At 41.2% G+C, this 18,739-nt stretch overlaps 3 protein-coding genes across 6 annotated transcripts in view; 2 read left to right on the forward strand and 1 right to left on the reverse strand.

Annotated features, from left to right (window-relative positions):
* The first annotated feature begins 2,336 nt into the window (after positions 1 to 2,336).
* Positions 2,337 to 2,971, forward strand: LOC118845741 (60S ribosomal protein L14-like). The gene has a single exon (XM_036753749.1). The coding sequence runs from the start codon at positions 2,337 to 2,339 to the stop codon at positions 2,967 to 2,969; it is 633 nt and encodes a 210-aa protein (XP_036609644.1). The 3' UTR covers positions 2,970 to 2,971.
* An 8,855-nt stretch (positions 2,972 to 11,826) lies between these two features.
* LOC118845743 (60S ribosomal protein L39) lies at positions 11,827 to 13,464 on the reverse strand. 2 transcript variants are annotated; one of them, XM_036753756.1, is made up of 2 exons: positions 13,026 to 13,464; positions 11,827 to 12,140 (listed from the first exon to the last, which is right to left on the reverse strand). In XM_036753756.1, the coding sequence occupies exon 2, from the start codon at positions 12,101 to 12,103 to the stop codon at positions 11,948 to 11,950; it is 156 nt and encodes a 51-aa protein (XP_036609651.1). In that variant the 5' UTR covers positions 12,104 to 12,140; positions 13,026 to 13,464; the 3' UTR covers positions 11,827 to 11,947. The 2 variants fall into 2 exon arrangements, with proteins under 2 accessions (XP_036609651.1, XP_036609650.1); XM_036753755.1 differs by having other exon boundaries at positions 11,827 to 12,124; positions 13,026 to 13,449.
* A 458-nt stretch (positions 13,465 to 13,922) lies between these two features.
* The window catches only part of LOC118845742 (GON-4-like protein), a 43,490-nt gene continuing 38,673 nt past the window's right edge, over positions 13,923 to 18,739 (forward strand). The window contains exons 1-2 of one of the 3 annotated variants that reach the window (XM_036753750.1): positions 13,923 to 14,196; positions 16,987 to 17,118. The gene's annotated coding sequence lies outside the window, so the exon portion shown is untranslated. The remainder of the gene's footprint in view (positions 14,197 to 16,986; positions 17,119 to 18,739) is intronic. The other 2 variants (XM_036753751.1, XM_036753752.1) reach the window with 2 other exon arrangements.

Raw genomic sequence — 18,739 nt, forward strand, 5'->3', positions numbered from 1 at the left:
ATGCAGTTTTGAGTCATATGCCACACTAAATTATGTGACATTGTTTGGTACTGGCAGTTCATTGTCAGCTGAAAGGCACTGAGACTAAAAATCAGTAAGATATTCTAACTTTTATGGACATTTTTACAAATTCTAGAGAACAGTGATTATCTCTGTGACTACATGATTACTGATATGATTTGGTGAAAGGTAAAAGCATAATTTTTGGACCTGGGGTAGTCGAGGGGAGGCTAAAATCCACGCTGAACTAATTACCTACTCCTTGTATGGCCTTGGGCAAGTCACTTAAAACTTCTGGGCCTCATCTATATATAAAATGAGGAGGGTAAATTAGATGATTTTTAAGGTGCCTTACCACTGTAAATCCTACCAATTGAGGTGTCTGGGGAGTTCAGGGAGGATTAACACCTCTGGTGCGAGGGCTTGCTGAACCCTTTTCAGGGCTGTTCATTCACCTTTGTTGTCCATCTGTCACCCGACTCTCACCTGTGGCTCCAAGAAGCTGTAGCAAGTGCAGTAGCCCTGGTGAAACCATCTTGGCAGAAGGGCTTAACAGTAACCACTTCAAATCTGTTGGTGAGATAGGGGGACGTCTACCTCAAGCACATGAAGACTTCCTTGGTGGAATGAGCAGATGGAAACAATCTGTGGAACTCTTAGAGGTCGGTCAGACGTTGAAGACAACAAAGTCATCCACTGCATCCTGGACTGTCACCCAGGATATCACCATCTTACTTCAGTGACTCTGGAAGGCAGAGTAAGGCTGATGATTTTGTGCAACTCTGCTTTACTTAAATCCCATTCACTCGAAAGTTAAGAATTGTCTTAGATCATTGCATTGCTGAGAAGAGCTGTCTGTCAAAGTTGGTCATAGCACAATGTGGCTGTTACTGTGTACAATGTTCTCCTGGTTCTGCTCCCCTCACTCAGTATCAGTTCATATGAGTCTTTCCAGGTTTTTCTGAAGTCTGCCTGCTCATCAGTTCTTATAGCACAGTGGTATTCCATTACATTCACACACCACAACTTGTTCAGCCATTCCCCAGTTGATGGGCATCCCCTCAATTTCCAGTTCTTGGCCACCACAAAAAGGGCTGCTATAAATATTTTTGTACATGTGGGTCTTTTTTCCTTTTTTATGATCTCTTTGGGATACTTGCCTAGAAGTGGTATTGCTGGGTCAATGGGTATGCACAGTTTTATAGCCCTTTGGGTATTGACTAAATGATTCTTGACTGATAATACAGGGATGGTATCAGAGCTGATGGTATCAGAGCATTACTGTTGACTGTCCCCCATCTCTTCCCTTTTAAAATTTTTAAAAATTAATTTTTTTAGTTTCCAACATTCACTTTTATAAGATTCTGAGTTCTAAATTTTGCCCCATCCCCAAGACGGCATGCAATCTGATCACTCCCTCCCTAAGTCCTTAAGGCTTGCAATTTAAGGGTTATTTTTCATTCCTAAACTCTGTTTCTTTCTCTATCTCAAGCCTTGCCAACTTTCCCTTAGTGAAGTCTCTGGGGGTTCATCCCTTCCTCTGCCTTTTCAGCCTTCATCTCATATTTTAGGATTTTAAAAAATCTGAACATAGCAATCATCAGATAAAATGAATATTTCCATACACAAAGTGAGCAGAAAATGAATATCTGAAATCTGAATAGCTATTACATACAGCTTGCTTTTCCTTTTAAGTATAGATTCAATTCAGTATGTTACCACCAAAGCAGTCCTGCTCCTGTTTCCTAAAGAACTTCCTTCTGTTTGCTACAGTTCAATAAAAAGTTATCTTTTCTTCTTTTTTACTAGCATTATTGTTAGCCTCATTCTCTTTTAAATTCCCTCCAAATTGTTAAAAAAAAAGGGAAAAACAAAAACTTTGTAACACATATGCATATTCAAGCAAAACAAATCCAACACTTTGGCTATGTTTGAAGATATATATCTCATTCTGTATCCTGAGTCCATCACCATTCTGCCAGGAGGAGGGCATCATGTTTCATCATTGGTCCTCTGGAATGAGTCATGGTGAGTCATTTCATTGTTCAAATTTCCTAAGTCTTTCAGAGTTTGTTTTTTTTTTTTACATTGTTGTTGTTGTATAAATTGTGCTTGTTCCTACTTCTAACTTCACTCTGCAGCGGTTTATACTAGTCTTCCCAAGTTTCTCTGAAATTGTCCCTTATATAATTTTTTTTGGCTTGATAATATTCCATTACATTTGTATACCATAATTAGCTTAGCCATTCCCCATTTGATAGGTACCTCTATTTCTTTATTAAAACAAATTAGCTGAGTCTTCTGCAGGCCCTTCCTTCTCGTTCGGCGCCGCCAACATGGTATTCAAGCGCTACGTGGAAATCGGCCGTGTGGCCTACATCTCCTTTGGGCCGCACGCCGGCAAGCTGGTAGCTATTGTGGATGTTATTGACCAGAACAGGGCTTTGGTTGATGGCCCGTGCAGTGGTGTGAGGAGGCAGGCCATGCCATTTAAATGTATGCAACTTACAGACTTCATGCTCAAATTCCCCCACAGTGCTTGTCAGAAGTATGTCCGGGCTGCTTGGGAGAAAGAAAAGATCAATACAAAATGGAAAGCCACAAGATGGGCCAAGAAGATCGAAGCCAGAGAGAGGAAAGCTAAGATGACAGATTTTGACTGTTACAAAGTCATGAAGGCTAAGAAAATGAGAAACAGAATTATCAAGCATGAAGTGAAGAAGCTCCAGAAGGCATCCAACCAGAAGGGCTCTCCTAAGAAGGGAGCTGCCCAGAAGGCACTTGCTGCAAAGGTCTCCACCAAGAAGATCCTCTCAAAGAAGGCTGAGGGCCAGAAGGCAGCCCCTGCCCAGAAGGGTCAGAAAGCCCCTGGCCAGAAGGCCCCAGCCAAGAAGGGACCTGCCCAGAAAGGACCTGCCCAGAAGGCAGCCCCTGCCCAGAAAGCAGCTGCTCCAAAGGCTAAAAAATAAGAGGCTGCCAGAAATCAAATAAAGATTTTGCTGCACACACACACACACACACACACACACAAAAAAAAACCAAAACAAAAAACAAATTAGCTGCTATAACTGTTTCTGTACGTCTAGGGGTTACCCATTTCTTTGAACTCATTGTGATATAGGTAGAGGTGTGCCAGCTCATAATCAGCTTGGGAGAGCTGCTTATTAAATTTTCAGTGTGAACATTTATACCTTGGAAACTGGTGAATGCTACAAATTAGCACTTAATATATTGTTTTGATTGGCTAGACTTAAAGTGATGGAGAAAATTTTTGTTTGCTTGTTTTTTTGGAGGGGGGAAGGCAGGGCAATTGGGGTTAAGTGACTTGCCCAAGGTCACACAGCTAGTAAGTGTGTCAAGTGTCTGAGGCCGCATTTGATATCAGGTCCTCCTGACTCCAGGGCCAGTGCTCTACTCACCGTGCCACCTAGTTGCCCCCAGAAAATTTTAATAGTGAAAATTAAACTTAAAAGTGTGTCCTGAATTTTTATCAGGCAGTTGTTAAACATTTATCAATAACAATAAAAATCACAAGATTATATCAGTAGATGAAAAAACCTTTGACAACATATAACACCCACTTCTGTTAAGAACACTAAAAAGCAAAAGACCTCTCATTAACATGGCAAACCAGAGGTCCTGCAGTCCATTTAGGCAGAGCAGAAAGGGGTTCCCAGGGGCTCGGGCACAGTGCCAGGGGGTCTGCTTCAGCGGTTGGGTGCTCTATGGGGCTGCCTGGCTGCATTGGAGCCCTGGCTGTGTAGCTCAGTGGTATGGGTAGGGCTCCAAGCATTTGAAGACTTGGCAGGGGATCTTGGAGTCCATTTATCTTGGGATAGAGGGAGGATAGGACCAGTCTGTGACCTGCTATGATGACATCTTGAGGTCACTATCAGCAAGTGGGCAGGCTCCAAGCTGGCAAGGAGGGGTGCTAAGATCCCTGTCAGAATGGGAGGGGCTAGGAGCTGCTCCAGAGAAGCAGCTTGTTAGTTTGAGCCAGGTGGGCTTGGCTCCCAGTAGTTTCAGAGGGATCCCTGGGTCTGGGGTCTGAGTAAGAGGGTGGGTCAGGGCCTTAGCGCTTCAAGCACAGTGGGGAGGGTCCATATCAGCTGATGACCTACTTATGATGTACACAGATAAGCAAGTGATGTACATATGATTTACATGGGATAATCAATCAATGTGCATTTTTTTTAAGTAATAATTTTAAAAAATTAATCTGTCCCTACTACTTTCCTCCTCTCTCTATTGGGCAAACATATTAAAAATTCCTTAATATCTGTTTACATAATCCAGAAAAAAGCCCCAAATTCCTACATTGGGCATGTTGAAAAATATAACTTTCTGTATATTAATTTCAGCATCTCTGTCAGGAGGTAAGTGCTGTGTTACATCATCGTTCCTTTGGACTCACAGTTTCACACTGCACTGATCAGAATTCTGAAGTCTTTCCAAGTTGTTTTTCTCTGTAATGTTGTTCTCACTGTACAAATTCTTTTTCTCCTATTCAGTTAGCTCTATATCATTACATAGAGTTCTTCCCAATTTCCCCTGAAATTGTCCTTTTTTATTATATAATAAGAATATTCCATCATATTCATATACCACAGATTGTTTAGCTATCCAATAATTGAGCAGCCCCTCAGTTTACAATTTTTGTAAAGTGTTTCTATGAAATATTTTAGTATGTAAGGAGCCTTTTCTTCTTAAAAATAATTATTTGTGGGGTATAAGGTAGTAGTGGTGCAGCTGGGTGTGACATTATGCCGAGTTTAGTAATTTTCTGGGGATACTTTCAAATTGCTTTTTAGTTGCTGGGATCAGTTCACAGCTCCCCCAATAGTGCACCTCAGTATGTTTTTCCATAGCTGCCCCAACATTTTTCACCACTAACTGATAAGTGTAATACTTCAGAGTTGTTTTAATGTATATTTATCTAATTATTAGCGACTTAGATTTCTTTTATATATTGTTGATAACTTGGATTTCTTCTTATGAAAGCTAGCTATTTATATCTTTTGACCATTTATCTGTTGGGGAATAGTTCTTAGTCTTATAAATTTGAATCAGTTCATTATATATTTTGAGTATGAGACTTTTATCAAAGAAATCTACTGCAAAGATTTTTCCTGTTACCTATTTTTCTTATAAGTTTTACATTAGCTCTGTTTATGTAAAACTTTTTAAATCTTATGTAATCAAAATTGTCCATTTTATCTTGTGTGATCTACTCTATCACTTATTTAGCCATAAATTCAAACTCTTCTCTTATTCATAGGTCTGAAAGTAATTTCTTCCTTGAGCCTCTGATTTATATGACCTTTAACATCTAGGGTATGCATCGATATGGAGCTTATCTTGGTGTATGGTGTGTGGTGTTGTTCTAAACCTAATTTCTGCCAGGATGCTCTCCAGTTTTTCCAGCAGTATTTGTTAAACAGTGAGTCCTTTCCCCAACAAACTGTGGTGTTTGGGTTTATCAAACACAATGCTACTTTGTTTCTAATTTGTTTTAATGATAGACCTTTATTTGCCAGTACCAAATCATTTTAATGATTATTGCTTTGTATAATTTGAGATCTAGTATTTATAGACCCCTGCTTTCCTTCCACTTTTTTTTCATTATTAACCTTTATATTCTTGACCTTTTCTTCCTTCATATGAATTTTGTTGTTTTTCCAAGCTCTATAAATTTTTTTTTGGTGGGCATAGCCCTGAATAAGTACATTAATTTAGGTAATACTAATGTTTTTGTTATATGCTTGACCAACCCATGAGCAATTAATACTTCTCCAATTATTTAGTTCTATCTTTGTTTCTGCAAAGAGTGTTTTAAAGTTAGATTCATGTAGTCCCTGGCTGAATCTTGGAAGATACACTTCCAAGTATTTTATAGCTTCTGTAGTTATTTTGAAAGGAATTTCTCTTTCTAGGTTTTTCTGTTGGAAATATGCAGGAATGCTGATTTTTTTTTGTGGATTTATCTTATATCTTGAAACTTTGCTTAAATTATTTCAACTAATTTCTTTGTTCTCTAGTTATACCATCATATTATCTGCAAAGAGGGGATTTTATTTTCTCTTCGCTTATTCTTATTCTTATTCCATCAATTTCTTCTTCATGTAGCTATAGCTAGCAGTTTTAGCATTATGTTATATTGTACTGGTGAAAATGGGCATCCTTGATTTACCACTCAGCTTAATTGAAAGACTTCTAACTTTTTATACATGTGTGTGAATGTTTTCTCATGGATTTAGATAACTTTTTTTTTTTTTTACTATACTAAGGAAAGATCCATTTATTTCTATGATTTCTAGTGTTTTTAATAGAAATGAGTGTTGGATTTTGTCAAAGGCCTTTTCAGCATCTATTGATATGATCATATGATGTTTATTATTTATATTAACATGGTTTATTATATTTATAATTTTTTTAAGGTTGAACCTATCCTATATTATGAATATAAATCCAATCCAGTCATAGTGTATAACCTTTCTAGTATATTAGTTTAGTGTACTTGCTAATATTTTGCTTAAAAATTTTACATCAATGATCACTAGGGATAGTGGTCTGTAGTTTTCTTTCTCTGCTTTGTAACACCCTTGTTTTGGGTATCAAAACTGTATCTGTAATAGAGATTTAAAGGGTACTTTCTTTTCTTATTGCAAACAGTTTCTGTAGAATTAGAATTAATTTTTCTGTGAATGTTTGATAGATCACTTCTGAATCTACCTGGTTCTAGAATTTTTACTTTGGAAATTTATTTTTGGTTTGCTTAATGTCTTTTTCTTTTTTTTTAAATTTCTTTATTTATTTTTAGTTTACCACACACGGTTCTACATAGTTTTGAGTTCCAGATTTTCTCCCCTCCCTCCCCAAGACGGCATGGAATCTCATATAACTGTCATGTATAACTTCGCATTGAATTAATTTATGCACTAGTCAAGTTGTGGAGAAGAATTTTGACCAATGGAATGAATCATGAGAAAAAAGAAACAGAACCAAAAAAAAAAAAACCAACCCAAAAACAAAAACAAAAGAGAAGCAAAAAAGGCAAGTTTGTAGTGCGCCTCGATCTGTATTCAAACTTCACAGTTCTTTCTCTGGATGAAGACAGCATTCTCCATCTTGAGTCCCCTTAGGTTGCTGAGAAGAGCGCAATATGTTAGGGTTGGTCCTCACGGGATCCATATATCTGTGGCTGTGCACAACGTTCTCCTGGCTCTGCTCCGCTCACTCAGCATTATGTCGTGTAGGTTTTTCCAGGTTGTTACAAAGTCCGCATCATCCCCATTTCTTATGGCACAATAGTATTCCATCACCTTCATATACCACAGCTTGTTCAGCCATTCCCCAATTGATGGGCATCCCTTTGATTTCCAATTCTTGGCTACCACAAAAAGAGCTGCTATAAATATCCTTGTACATATGGGTCCTTTTCCCGCTTGTGTGATTTCTTTGGGATACAACCCTAGAAGTGGAATTGCTGGGTCAAAGGGTATGAACATAACTATAGCCCTTTGGGCATAGCTCCAAACTGCTCTCCAAAATGGCTGGATCAGCTCACAACTCCACCAGCAATGCAACAATGTTCCAATTTCCCCACATCCTTTCCAGCATTTATCATTTTCCTGTTTTGTTATTTTAGCCAATCTGACAGGAGAGATGTGGTATCTAAGAGTTGTTTTGATTTGCATTTCTCTAATCAGTAGTGATCCAGAGCATTTTTTCATATGCCTATAGATAGCTTTAATTTCTTCCTCTGAAAACTGCCTGTTCATATCCTTTGACCATTTCTCAATTGGGGAATGGCTTGTATTCCTATATATTTGGCCCAGTTCCCTGTATATTTTAGAGATGAGGCCTTTATCAGAGATACTAGTTGCAAAGATTTTCTCCCAATTTTCTGCTTCCCTCCTAATTCTTGTTGCATTGGCTTTTTCTGTACAAAAACATTTCAATTTGACATAATCAAAATTATCCATTTTGCATTTTGTAATGCTCTCTATCTCTTGTTGGGTCATGAATTCTTTACTTTTCCATAAATCTGATAAGTAAACTATTCCTTGCTTTCCCAAATTACTTATAGTATCAGCTTTCACTCCTACATCATGAACCCATTTTGACTTTATTGTGGTATATGGTGTAAGATATTGGTCTATGCCCAGTTTTTGCCCTACCATTTTCCAATTTTCCCAACAGTTTTTGTGAAATAGTGAATTATTAGCCCAGAAGCTGGTCTCTTTGGGTTTATCAAAGAGTAGATTGCTAAACTTGTTGATTTCTCCTACTTGTGTACCTATCCTATTCCACTGATCCACACCCCTGTTTCTTAACCAGTACCAGGCAGTTTTGATGACTGCTGCTGTGTAGTACAGTTTAATATCTGGTGTGGCTAAGCCACCTTCTCTAGCATGTCTTTTCATTAATATCCTAGACACTCTAGACCTCTTTTTCTGATACTGAGTTATTTAGTCTATTCCTCTTTTTAAAAATCTGGGTATTTCATACTTTTGTAAATTTTCATTTACTTCCTATCTTACTTTTATTGGCATACATCTGGGCAAAAGTTTCTGATAATTTCATTTTCTCTTCAGTCCTCTGCTGTTTACTGTCACCCTCTATATAACATCAGAAATCCCTAGAGCTTCCAAATTGATATTTCTAAGACACAAGTCCAACCATTTTATTGCTCTTTTCAAGAAACATCAATAACATATCCTGTTATCTCTAGGATAAAATATAAACGCCTCAGGTATTTAAAGCCTTTCAGAATCTGGCTCCAACCTGTCTTTCCTGGATTCTACATTGCTACCTCTACATTCCAAACAAACTGGCCTAGTTGATATTCCCCATACATATTTCCATTTCTATCTCTGTACCTTTTAAGGGGATATTCCTCATCGGGAATGTTCTCTCCTCTTATCCTCTACATCTTTGAACCACTAGCTCCCTTCAGTGCTCAGCTCGAATGCCATCTTCAAAAGGCCTTTATTGATTCTCATTCCATTATTAATTCTGACACACTCCCCAAATTTTTTCTGTTCTTACTTGTCTATGTTGTTTCCTCTCAGTAGACCATAAAGCCCTTGAGGGGATTTTTGTCTTAGTATCTTCCATGCCTAGCACACAGAAAGCCTTTAATAATGTTTATTGAACTGAACAGACACCATCCAATGAACCTGATTTCAAAATTTTAACCACATCAACTATGACTACTTTGAATTTGAGGTATGTTCTGGTTAGGAAATCCTTTGAAATAAGAAAAAAAAGACCCATAAAAACCTTAACCACTTCCACTTCTCTAGGGAAAGCTTAAAGGTAACTACTAAGTCTGACTTTCCATTGATCTAAGCACCCATATTTTCTCTTCATAGTAGGATGCAGAATGCAAGGAGATGAAAAAGACACAATGGGAAAATTGGATAGCATGGAAATCTGGAATGACCTACTTAGGATGTACACAGATAAGTCTAGAAAGACTCTTTTAAGTCAGGCTACTGCAGAGTTCTCATTATTTTGTTTGAAGTGAATTCTCAGTTGGGATGGAGCCAAATTAAAACAAAGTGCATAAGCAGTATCTAGGGGTAAATACAAATGATTTAGGGATTGTCTATGCTCAATTCCTTCCACTGGTGGAAATAAGGAAGAGCCAGTGGTAAAAGCTTTACTGTTAATTTGTAAAAATTTAACACCTATATTCTGTTTTTATGTCTTGGATATTCATCTGAAATCTGTATGATCTTATGGTAGAGTATAAGCTACCTGAAGGCAGGGTGCCATATACTGCTAATTGTCTAGTATAGCATTAGCCCCATGTCTAATCATAGGCATTTTATAAATCATGATGATACTATAGGAATTCATATTCAATTTTTATTAATTTGCTAGACTACTATTAAGAAATAACCCAGTGATTTTTTTCTAAGGTATGCCAAATTATGCCCATTCTTGTAGGTAAATATATTTTCTTTTCTCTGAGACTATGATCGGCTACCGTAATTAAGAGTATGGCTTATTTCTAGAGCTTTTTAATTTACTCAATTGTATTCATTGTGCATACTGTCCTAGTTAGGCTTATGTCATTGTGCATGGTTATCTCTGAATTGTCATACTTGTCATTTCTGACCTCATGCTATTTTCATTACATTCATATACCACTTTGGTCAGTCATTCTCCACTTGTTAGGCTCCTTTCTACTTCCTTGTTACCACAAAAAGTACTCTTCTGCATAAGTGACAAAATGAGTGGTTATGGACGGTAAATGCCAGGAGAGATTTGAGAAAGATGGAGACTCAGTTTGATACTTAGCACCTCAACTCCATCAAGCTCCCTCTCCCTTTTGACTGGAGGGCTAAAGTGTAGAGCACTGTTTGTACTTCTGAAGGGGATCTGGGATCTGGACTTTCTGGAAAACCACTCCCACCCCAATTACCCTTTTTGTGTGTAGACTTCACCTGACAGGCTATAACTCCTCTGGGGCAGGAACTTTCTTTTTCCAAATTGTATTCTCCAGTACTTAGCACAGCGCCAGGGACAGACTTAGTAAATGCTTAATAAGTGTTTACTGAATTGAATTGATAGGCAGTATAGAGAGGAATTAAAGATTTACCTTCTTACCAAAAAGATACATCCATATTTAAAGTTAATATTTGAGTAGTTTCTTCTCACTAGAAGTGTTAAGGGGTAGGGTTTCTAAACTTTGCCTCATGGACTTCTCTGGCAGTCTGGTGAAACCTGTGGACCACCACTAAGACTTTCCAAATACATAAATGATTAAAAAAAAAAACCAACTAAATTGAAATGTTGTTCTGTCCTCTCCAATTCTTTGTGACCCTGTTTGGGGTTTTCTTGTCAAAGATACTGCAGTGGTTTGCCATTTCCCTCCTCAATGGATGAAGGTGAGCAGCAGTTAAGTGACTTGCCCAGGGTCACACAGCTAGGAAGTGTCTGAGGCTGGTCTTCCTGCCTCATTCCAGGCCCAGCACTTTATCTAAATGTGCCACCTAGCTTCCCCACCACGTCACATTCATTGCATCTGTATTACCTACACCCAACAGAGTACCTGCATATAGCAGGCATTTAATAAATACTTGTATGTGGCAAAGCCAAAATGTGAACTAAGGTATAATAAATCACATCCAGTAATCAAAACTGAGCACTATTTACACTTTACTATGGTGCCTACATGTGTCACAGCCCTCCATTACGTTGTCAATTTCTGAGGTGTAGGGACTGCATCCTTCTCCCACTTAAAGGCAGCACGGTATAGTGTAATGAGTTGTCAATGTGGAGTCAGCAAAGACCTGGGGAGCTTCCGAATTTACATCTCTAAGCCTTTGCTTTTTCAACTGTAAAATGGGAACAATCCCTTGTAGCACTTAGCTCCCAGGTTCAATGGAAGGATCAAATGAGGTAATTGGATACTCTGAAGATGCAGACTTCTGCCCATCCCAGGTGACTACTGTCCCAGTGATTCTTGCCAAAATGCTTGGGGCCTAGTTCCTAGGGCATAGGATCAATAGCAACAGGGCACCCCAGCTGTGCATGAAATGTTTCTTCATTTGTACCACTGGCTGCTTTCTTTTCCTGCAATAACCTTCCATGGATCTCCTTTCACAGCTTCTCCTGTACTGTTCTTGACTGATAATGTGTTTCACCCTCCCCATGCCAACAAGTGCCTCTCCTCAACTTTAAGTCTTTGGACCTTTCTGAAAATTGAGTCAGTTCCTGACAAAGCACTTTGTAAAGTTTAAAGCTTATGTAAACGGCGGTTAGACTATTAAAAATCATATATTAAAGAAATAAATGAAAACAAAAGGGCAATCTCTTTAGAAGAAGTTTCTTTATGTCTGCAGTTTTGCAATTTCCAGCATCAGGGCGGTGGCATGGTAAGGCCTTTTCGGACTAGGAAAGAGTAAATATAAGCCACCAGGGCAGCAGTTCTTTATAAGCCCAGCTTGGTTCTTCTCCAGTGTCTCCTTTTGGAGTTGTATCTGATCTTATTGCCAGTTTTCATTCGGATCCACTGCGGAATGGGACGATTTTGCTTCTGCTTCTTTGCAAGGAATCTCTTGATTCTGAAAGTCTTGTGGGAAGACATGGTGAGGTCTCAGCAGGGCAGCTAGAAAACAGCACAACTAGTGAGAGAATATCTTAGTGTTAGTGACCTTAACAGTCCCCAGCACAGGGCCTGCCACGTACCAGACCCTACATAAACATTTATTGAACCAAGCATAGTAAACTGTTAGGTCCGGCTTTGTATTCAGCTTTATCCATTGAATGGAAGAAGCTGCAAACAAACATACTAACACAGGCCATATTACACTTACCCAAAGCTTAGAGTTGATACTCCTCTGCAGCTCGCGGGGGGCACACACAAAATATATATAGCACTGTATTAAGTACCATGTTTATTTTTAATATGTATTTTACACATCACATGTAATATGTTTACATGGTATTTTCATTTTATTTTGCATTGTTTCTAAGCATTTTAAATATCTAATATTAATTTTTAATATAATGTAATTATTCCAGGAATCACCTGGAAGTTGTTCCTCAGTCTGTAGCTAGATGTAAGTTCAAATCCCACCTCAGATATTTACTAGCTGGGCAAATCACTTAACCTCTCCGTGCCTCAGTTTCCTCATCTGTAAAACAACGGGTTTGGCCTCCAAGGTCCCTTCCAGCTCTAACATCACTGTCCTACGGGATCCAGCTCCATTTCCATTACCCCTCAGAGTCTCCTGGTGTTTTACCGGCTACGGCCGTTCCCTCCGCCTGAGGGCGGCTGGTCCAGAGCCTCCACAGGCAGCGCCCCCTTCCCCGCACGCCTTCCCCGGAACCACGCGCCCAGCACCCCGAGAAAAGTTCCGGGGCCGGCTCCTCGTTCCCACGCGCAGAACGAGCCCGCCGCGGCCGCAGCGCTCGGCACTTTCTCGCGCACAGCAAGGTCGGCTTCCGTTTAAACGCACGCCCCAGCCCTCAGCCTGGCCCTGCCTGGCCCGCTAGGGCTCACTCACCCGAGGTTCCAGAGGCAGCGAGGTCCAAGTCTTACGGCAGGAACCTGCTCAGCGTCGCCTACAACCGCTCGCAAGCCAAACAGGAAGCAGAGTAACAGCCGGAGAGCCGAGCGAAAGGGGGCTGTGAAGCGAAGCGGCTTCCGCTCAGGCGGCGGGTTTAGGCGTTTCTCTCTACTTCCGGATCAAGGACGTCTTACGTGCTACTTTGCGCCTCCTATTTCATGGCGTCTCGTGGTGAGACCCGACTTGGCCTGCCGTACACCCCTGCAGTTGGCAGGCGTGGTGTTGTCCGAAGCTGAGGGCAAATTCTTTTTTCCCCAAAACACTGCAGTGGCAGGAATGGCATAATCTCGTGCTAAGGACAAGTCTTTTTTTTTTTTTTTCTCACACCCCTCCAGCGAGCAGGAATGGAATAGTTCAGTGCGGAGAACAAATCTGTCTCGCCCACACACAGAATAGTCTTCTGCTAAGGACCAGTCTTTTCTCACACCCCTCCAGTTGGCGCTAATGGAATAGTCTGTTGCTGTGGATAAATCTCCTTTGCTCACACCCCTCCACCGGGAGGGAATGGAACGGTCCGGTGCTGAGGACAAACCTCTCTTATCCACACACCTGCAGCGGGCAGGAACGAAATAGTTAAAGACCGGTATTTCCCCCTGCGGAGGCGGGAATGGAATAGTCTTGTTCTAAGGACCAGTCTTTTTTCACACCCCTCCAGTTGGAGCTAATGGAATAGTCTGTTGCTGTGGATAAATCTCCTTTGCTCACACCCCTCCACCAGGAGGGAATGGAATGGTCCTGTGCTGAGGACAAATCCCTCTTACCCACACACCTGCAGCGGGCAGGAATGAAATAGTTAAAGACCGGTATTTCCCCCTGCGGAGGCGGGAATGGAATAGTCCCGCCAGCTAGCAGGTCAGGGACTGTGCTGAATGTTCTGGGGGTGGCGCACGCGCTACGCGAAGGCTGGGGAGGGAGGTAGGAGGAGGCAAGTGGAGATTTAGGAAGCTGGGCGGGACCACTTGAAGTGGAAGCTGGAAACGGGGAGGTAGCGGCTCCTCCGGCTAACCAGGACCCAGGCTGGGCTGGTTTGTCCGGGGGGAAAGGAGGAGAAGAGAGGCCTGCTAGTGGCCCCTGACGAGAGGGCGCCGGCGTGGTGGGTGCGAAATGGGTGAGCCTTTGGAGTTGTGGGGAGGGATGGGGGTGCCCAGCGAGGGGGAGGGGGCGGGGCGTGCATGAACTTATGCATGTGTGTGTGTATGTATGTATGTATACACACGTGTATACGTACACGTGTACGTCTACCTTTTCTCCCCCCTGCTGGGAGTCCTTGCAGCCTAAGGGCCCCCAGCCGGGTGGGGGGCTGGCTTTTCAGATAGGGGAGAGTGGATGGAATTGTCGGGAGGGGGGCGGGACTTGCGGTCTTCCCTGTCACCCGCCTGGCTTTGCTCCACCGTGGCCTCCGGAGAGCGACCTTGCACCCTCTCTTCCCGGGGAATAGTCCGGGGATGGGTCTGGGGGCGCCCAAAAGAGGAAGGTGCAAAGAGAGGCGCTGTTGGACAGTGAATCAAGCATTCATTAATTGCTTACGGAGGTACCAGACACGGAGCTAAGAGTCACAGATACAAGGAAAGGCAAAACCGCTGCCTCTGCCCTCAAGGAGCTGATAGTCTAAAGGAGAAGACGTAGTGCAATTAACTAGGGAATGAAAGACGTTTGCCGATGAGAGGCAGTCTCGGGGAGTAACTGCTGACACCTACAGGGACCACGGAAGGCCCAGTCTTGAAGGGAGCAGGAGGCCCAGTGTGGGGGGGGGGGCAGAGCATTTTTGTGCATAGGTGTGATGGGGGCATCCCTAGCAGGCTGGATCTTTAGGTCCTGAGAATATCTCACAATGAGTATCAGGTAGTGGTTGGAGGGGGGAGGGCTTTTGTCTTGACCGACTAGTTTTCTGGTGTGGTCAGTGGCTAAGTTAACGTCTGTGTGTAAGGAGCATGATGAGCTGACCTGTATATGGACTCCAGAGTGGCCATTTTGTCTGTATGGAGATGTGTGCATGAACAAGCTGGTTTTTAGAGTTGGGAAGAACAGAAGTGTCCCCACTAATTTATGTATATGGGGGTAGTTGTGTGTAACCTAGATAGGAGGGATGTATGGAATATACTCTCTAATAGGGACTGTATGGGAATGATAAGGATACCTTTGGCATTGGGGCATGTAGGTGGCTGTAATGCCAATGCCATACCATAGCAGCTGCTATGACTATGCCGACATATTTCCAGGGTAAATTCAAAAACAAATAACTCATCATTAAATGCAAAAGCAAAGTATTCATTTGCATTAGAATACCAGGAGGTAATATTTGACAAGGTATTGGTCATCACCACTCCAGAGAGCAGTGACATCTTAAGCATTCTTGTTTGTTAGGCCTCCCCACAAACAAGTGTCCTTAGACTAGCTCCTCCCTGCTCATGCTGGCTTCTGTCTCAGCACTGTCAAGATCTCACTCCCTCCTCTGCCCCTCACACACTCCATCATTCTGTTTCAGTTAACATTCTGTTGTGCAAGCTCCTTCCACAGTGGGCTCCATGTGACTCAGGCCCTATCACAGCTGTCAGCCAGGCCAGAGCTCAAAGCAGGTCTTATAGGCCTATTAATGGGCCAGAAAGATTTTATATCCCATTTCATTAACACTACATTGGCTCAGTGAATGGAGCTTCAGGCATGAAGGGCTTGGAATCAGGAAGACTTGAATTTGATTTCAGCATCTGACAGTTAACTAGCTGTGTGACCCTGGGCAAGTCACTTAACCTCTGCTTCAGTTAATTCATCTGTAAAATGGGGATTATGATAGCACCTCCCTCTAGGGCTGTTGTGAAGATCAAATATGCCTAGTACAGTTCCTGGGGCATAGTAAGTGCTATATGTATCAGGTGTTATTATAAGGAGGGCCCGTTTCATGGGATTGTGTGTGTTTGTATAGGAATGGAAGTACTATAATGGCCTGTTTGTAGTAAAGGTGGTGGAGTGTCTTTTATGAGTGGGCCCACACATTTAATAGGCTTTCTGGTTTCCCTGGCAAGCAAAGTGGGACTTTTTGTTGTCTTTTGTTTTGGAGTGCTTCTCAGCAGTAAGGCAATCAAGTGACTTTGATTGAGTCTTGCCTTTGTTTGTAGGAAGGCCCACATCTTTTTGCTAATTAGGTCATGAGATGTTTGAAGCTCTCTGACCCTGAAGAAGTGTATATATACTCTGAGGTTAGCATTTTGTTTGGGGCTCTCTCACTGGAAGAGTGTCGTGTGATTTGACCGGACGAGACTCTGGATAGCTGTTAAGGAGCGCCCCCACGCCCACCCCCCTTGAAAAACCCAGATGTTGGTGCTTCTCTCTCTGGTAACTGTATGTATTGCTATGGTCAGACGGTTACAAGCTTGTCTGTTGATTTGTGTTATTTTTCTCTTCTTGTAATTTCTGTTTGTATTTTCTCTGAAGTTCAGGATGCAGACTTTTCCCCTGAACTAAGTGAGTGGTATATATATATATATATATTTAATTAAAGTGAGATTGTAAATCCCTTAAAGCTTCTTTCCTTAGAAAAGCAGATCAAAGAACCTATGCTAGCAGTCCTCTTGTGTGCTGGTACTATTGGCCTTACAGAGGCACAGTAGCTGCAAATAGCACTGTTGTTACACGGACATATTGGCTTGTGTGTATAAATAAGCTGGTTTTTTGGAGTTGGGAAGAATAGAAGTGTCCCAGATAATTGATATGTAGGGGGGTAGGTATGTATGCTTTCATACAACCCATTTTTGTTTCACTATTAGTTTGTACCTAACAGGATGCACTGGGTCAAAGTGAGAGACTAGAAAGTCTGTTTTTTTAATCAATTTTTTTTGATGTGTTTTGTTTTTTGTATCTTCCACTATTTCCAGTGTTTTATTTCCCTATCTCCTTCCCATAGATGAGTTCTTTAAGCAAAGAATAAAAAAGAGAAAATAAACAATTCGGGAAAAGTTAACCAACATATTGGACAAGCATGACAATATGTGCAGCATTCCACACTGATAGTCACCTTACCTTTGCAGTGAAGAGGGTGAGATGCTTTTTCATATTTCTACTTTGGTGTCAAGTTTGGTCATCATTTTGAAGCATTAAGCTTTACTTGTGTTTTTGTTATCCTTTCTATCTATGTTGCTATGGTCATAGTGTATATTGTCTTCCTGGTTCTGCTTGCTTCACCTCACATTAATTCATATATGTTTTCCCATGTTTCTCTGTATTCATCATATTCTTTTCAAAAAAGCTAGCTTAATATGCCATTACATTCATGAACTACAGCTGTTTTAGCTTTTCCTCAACTGATGGACATATATTTTGTTTCCAAGTCTTAGTTATCACAAAAAGTGCAGCTACAAATATTTTGGGGTGTGCGGCAGCTTTCTTTTTGTCATTGACCTCTGTACCTAATAATGCAATTTCTGGGTCAAAGGGTATGGACATTTTGTGCCTTAACGTTCTTAACAGGAAAGTCGGTAATGTATAAAAAATGGATAACTTATTTTGTATTCTTGTAGTTCCATAAAAATATCGTAAATTTGGATGGTACTTTTATATGTTTTCAATGTACTTTCTCGCTTGTCTCTTTGTGGACCTGTGATACAAAGAAGGAATCCACATTCACTTCTCAGTTGGTCAGGGTTATTCAATAGCAAGGATAATGAAGAGGAATATGTGTACTTTAGCCTGTAGTTCCCTTTCTCTATCAAAATTACTGAATTTTGGGCTGCATCCTGACACTGTGGCTGCTTTAGATGGTAAGTTTCAGTCTTTCAGGAATGGAGGAACAGTTGGCCAAGGCAGGTTTTTAGCTCCTAGGGTTGCTAGAGCTCAATCAGAAGTCTCTTGTCCTGAAATTTCCTCTGGCCTTCATCTGCATTGGACATGTAGGACAAAGGCAAGGTGATTCAAGGAGGGGAGGCTGAGTATGTAGGCTTTTTTTCATTTCTATAGTTGCATGTTATCAAAAGTCACAGTCCTAAATCATTCAGCCTGTAGTATTATAAAGTAATCCCACCCTGCCTTTCTGGGAGGGGGCAGAGGAAAGGACACAGTAGGAAATATTGTTTGTTGTTGCTCTGTAGTTCAGTCATATCCGACTCTTTGCGTAGTAAGTGTTTGACAATGTCTTGTTGATTGGTAGTATCTGATTGAGATCTCCAACTAGATGTTCCATAGTTCTCTCAAACTCAAAATAGAATTCGTTACCTTTCCCCTAAACCTCCTCCTTTTCCTATTTAAAATTTTTTTTTTTTGTCAAGGCTACCACCATCCTTTCAAGTCTTCTAGGTCTACCACCTTAGAATCCTTTTTGGCACTTTACTGTCATACCCCATATTTATTCAGTTGCTAATTTTTTGTTGACTCTCCCTGCATGCCATTTCTAATACCTGTTCTTTTTTTTTTTAAACTTACATAACCACCAGCCTAGTTCAAGCCCTCATTACCTCTTACCCAGTCTATGTCAATTGCCTCCTAATTGTTTTCCCTGCTACTAGCCTCCCCATCTCTCCATCTCACTCTTTACACACCTATGCTGTTTCCAGTGCCTAGAGTGCCACCCTCACTTCCGCCTCTTGGACCCTCTAACTGGCTTCAGGGCTTAGCTCAGAATCTCCTCCTGTGTGAGCCCTTTCCTGTCTTTAGCACAGTGGCTT

This window comes from Trichosurus vulpecula, chromosome 4, assembly GCF_011100635.1.
Source record: "Trichosurus vulpecula isolate mTriVul1 chromosome 4, mTriVul1.pri, whole genome shotgun sequence".
Lineage (NCBI taxonomy): Eukaryota > Metazoa > Chordata > Mammalia > Diprotodontia > Phalangeridae > Trichosurus > Trichosurus vulpecula.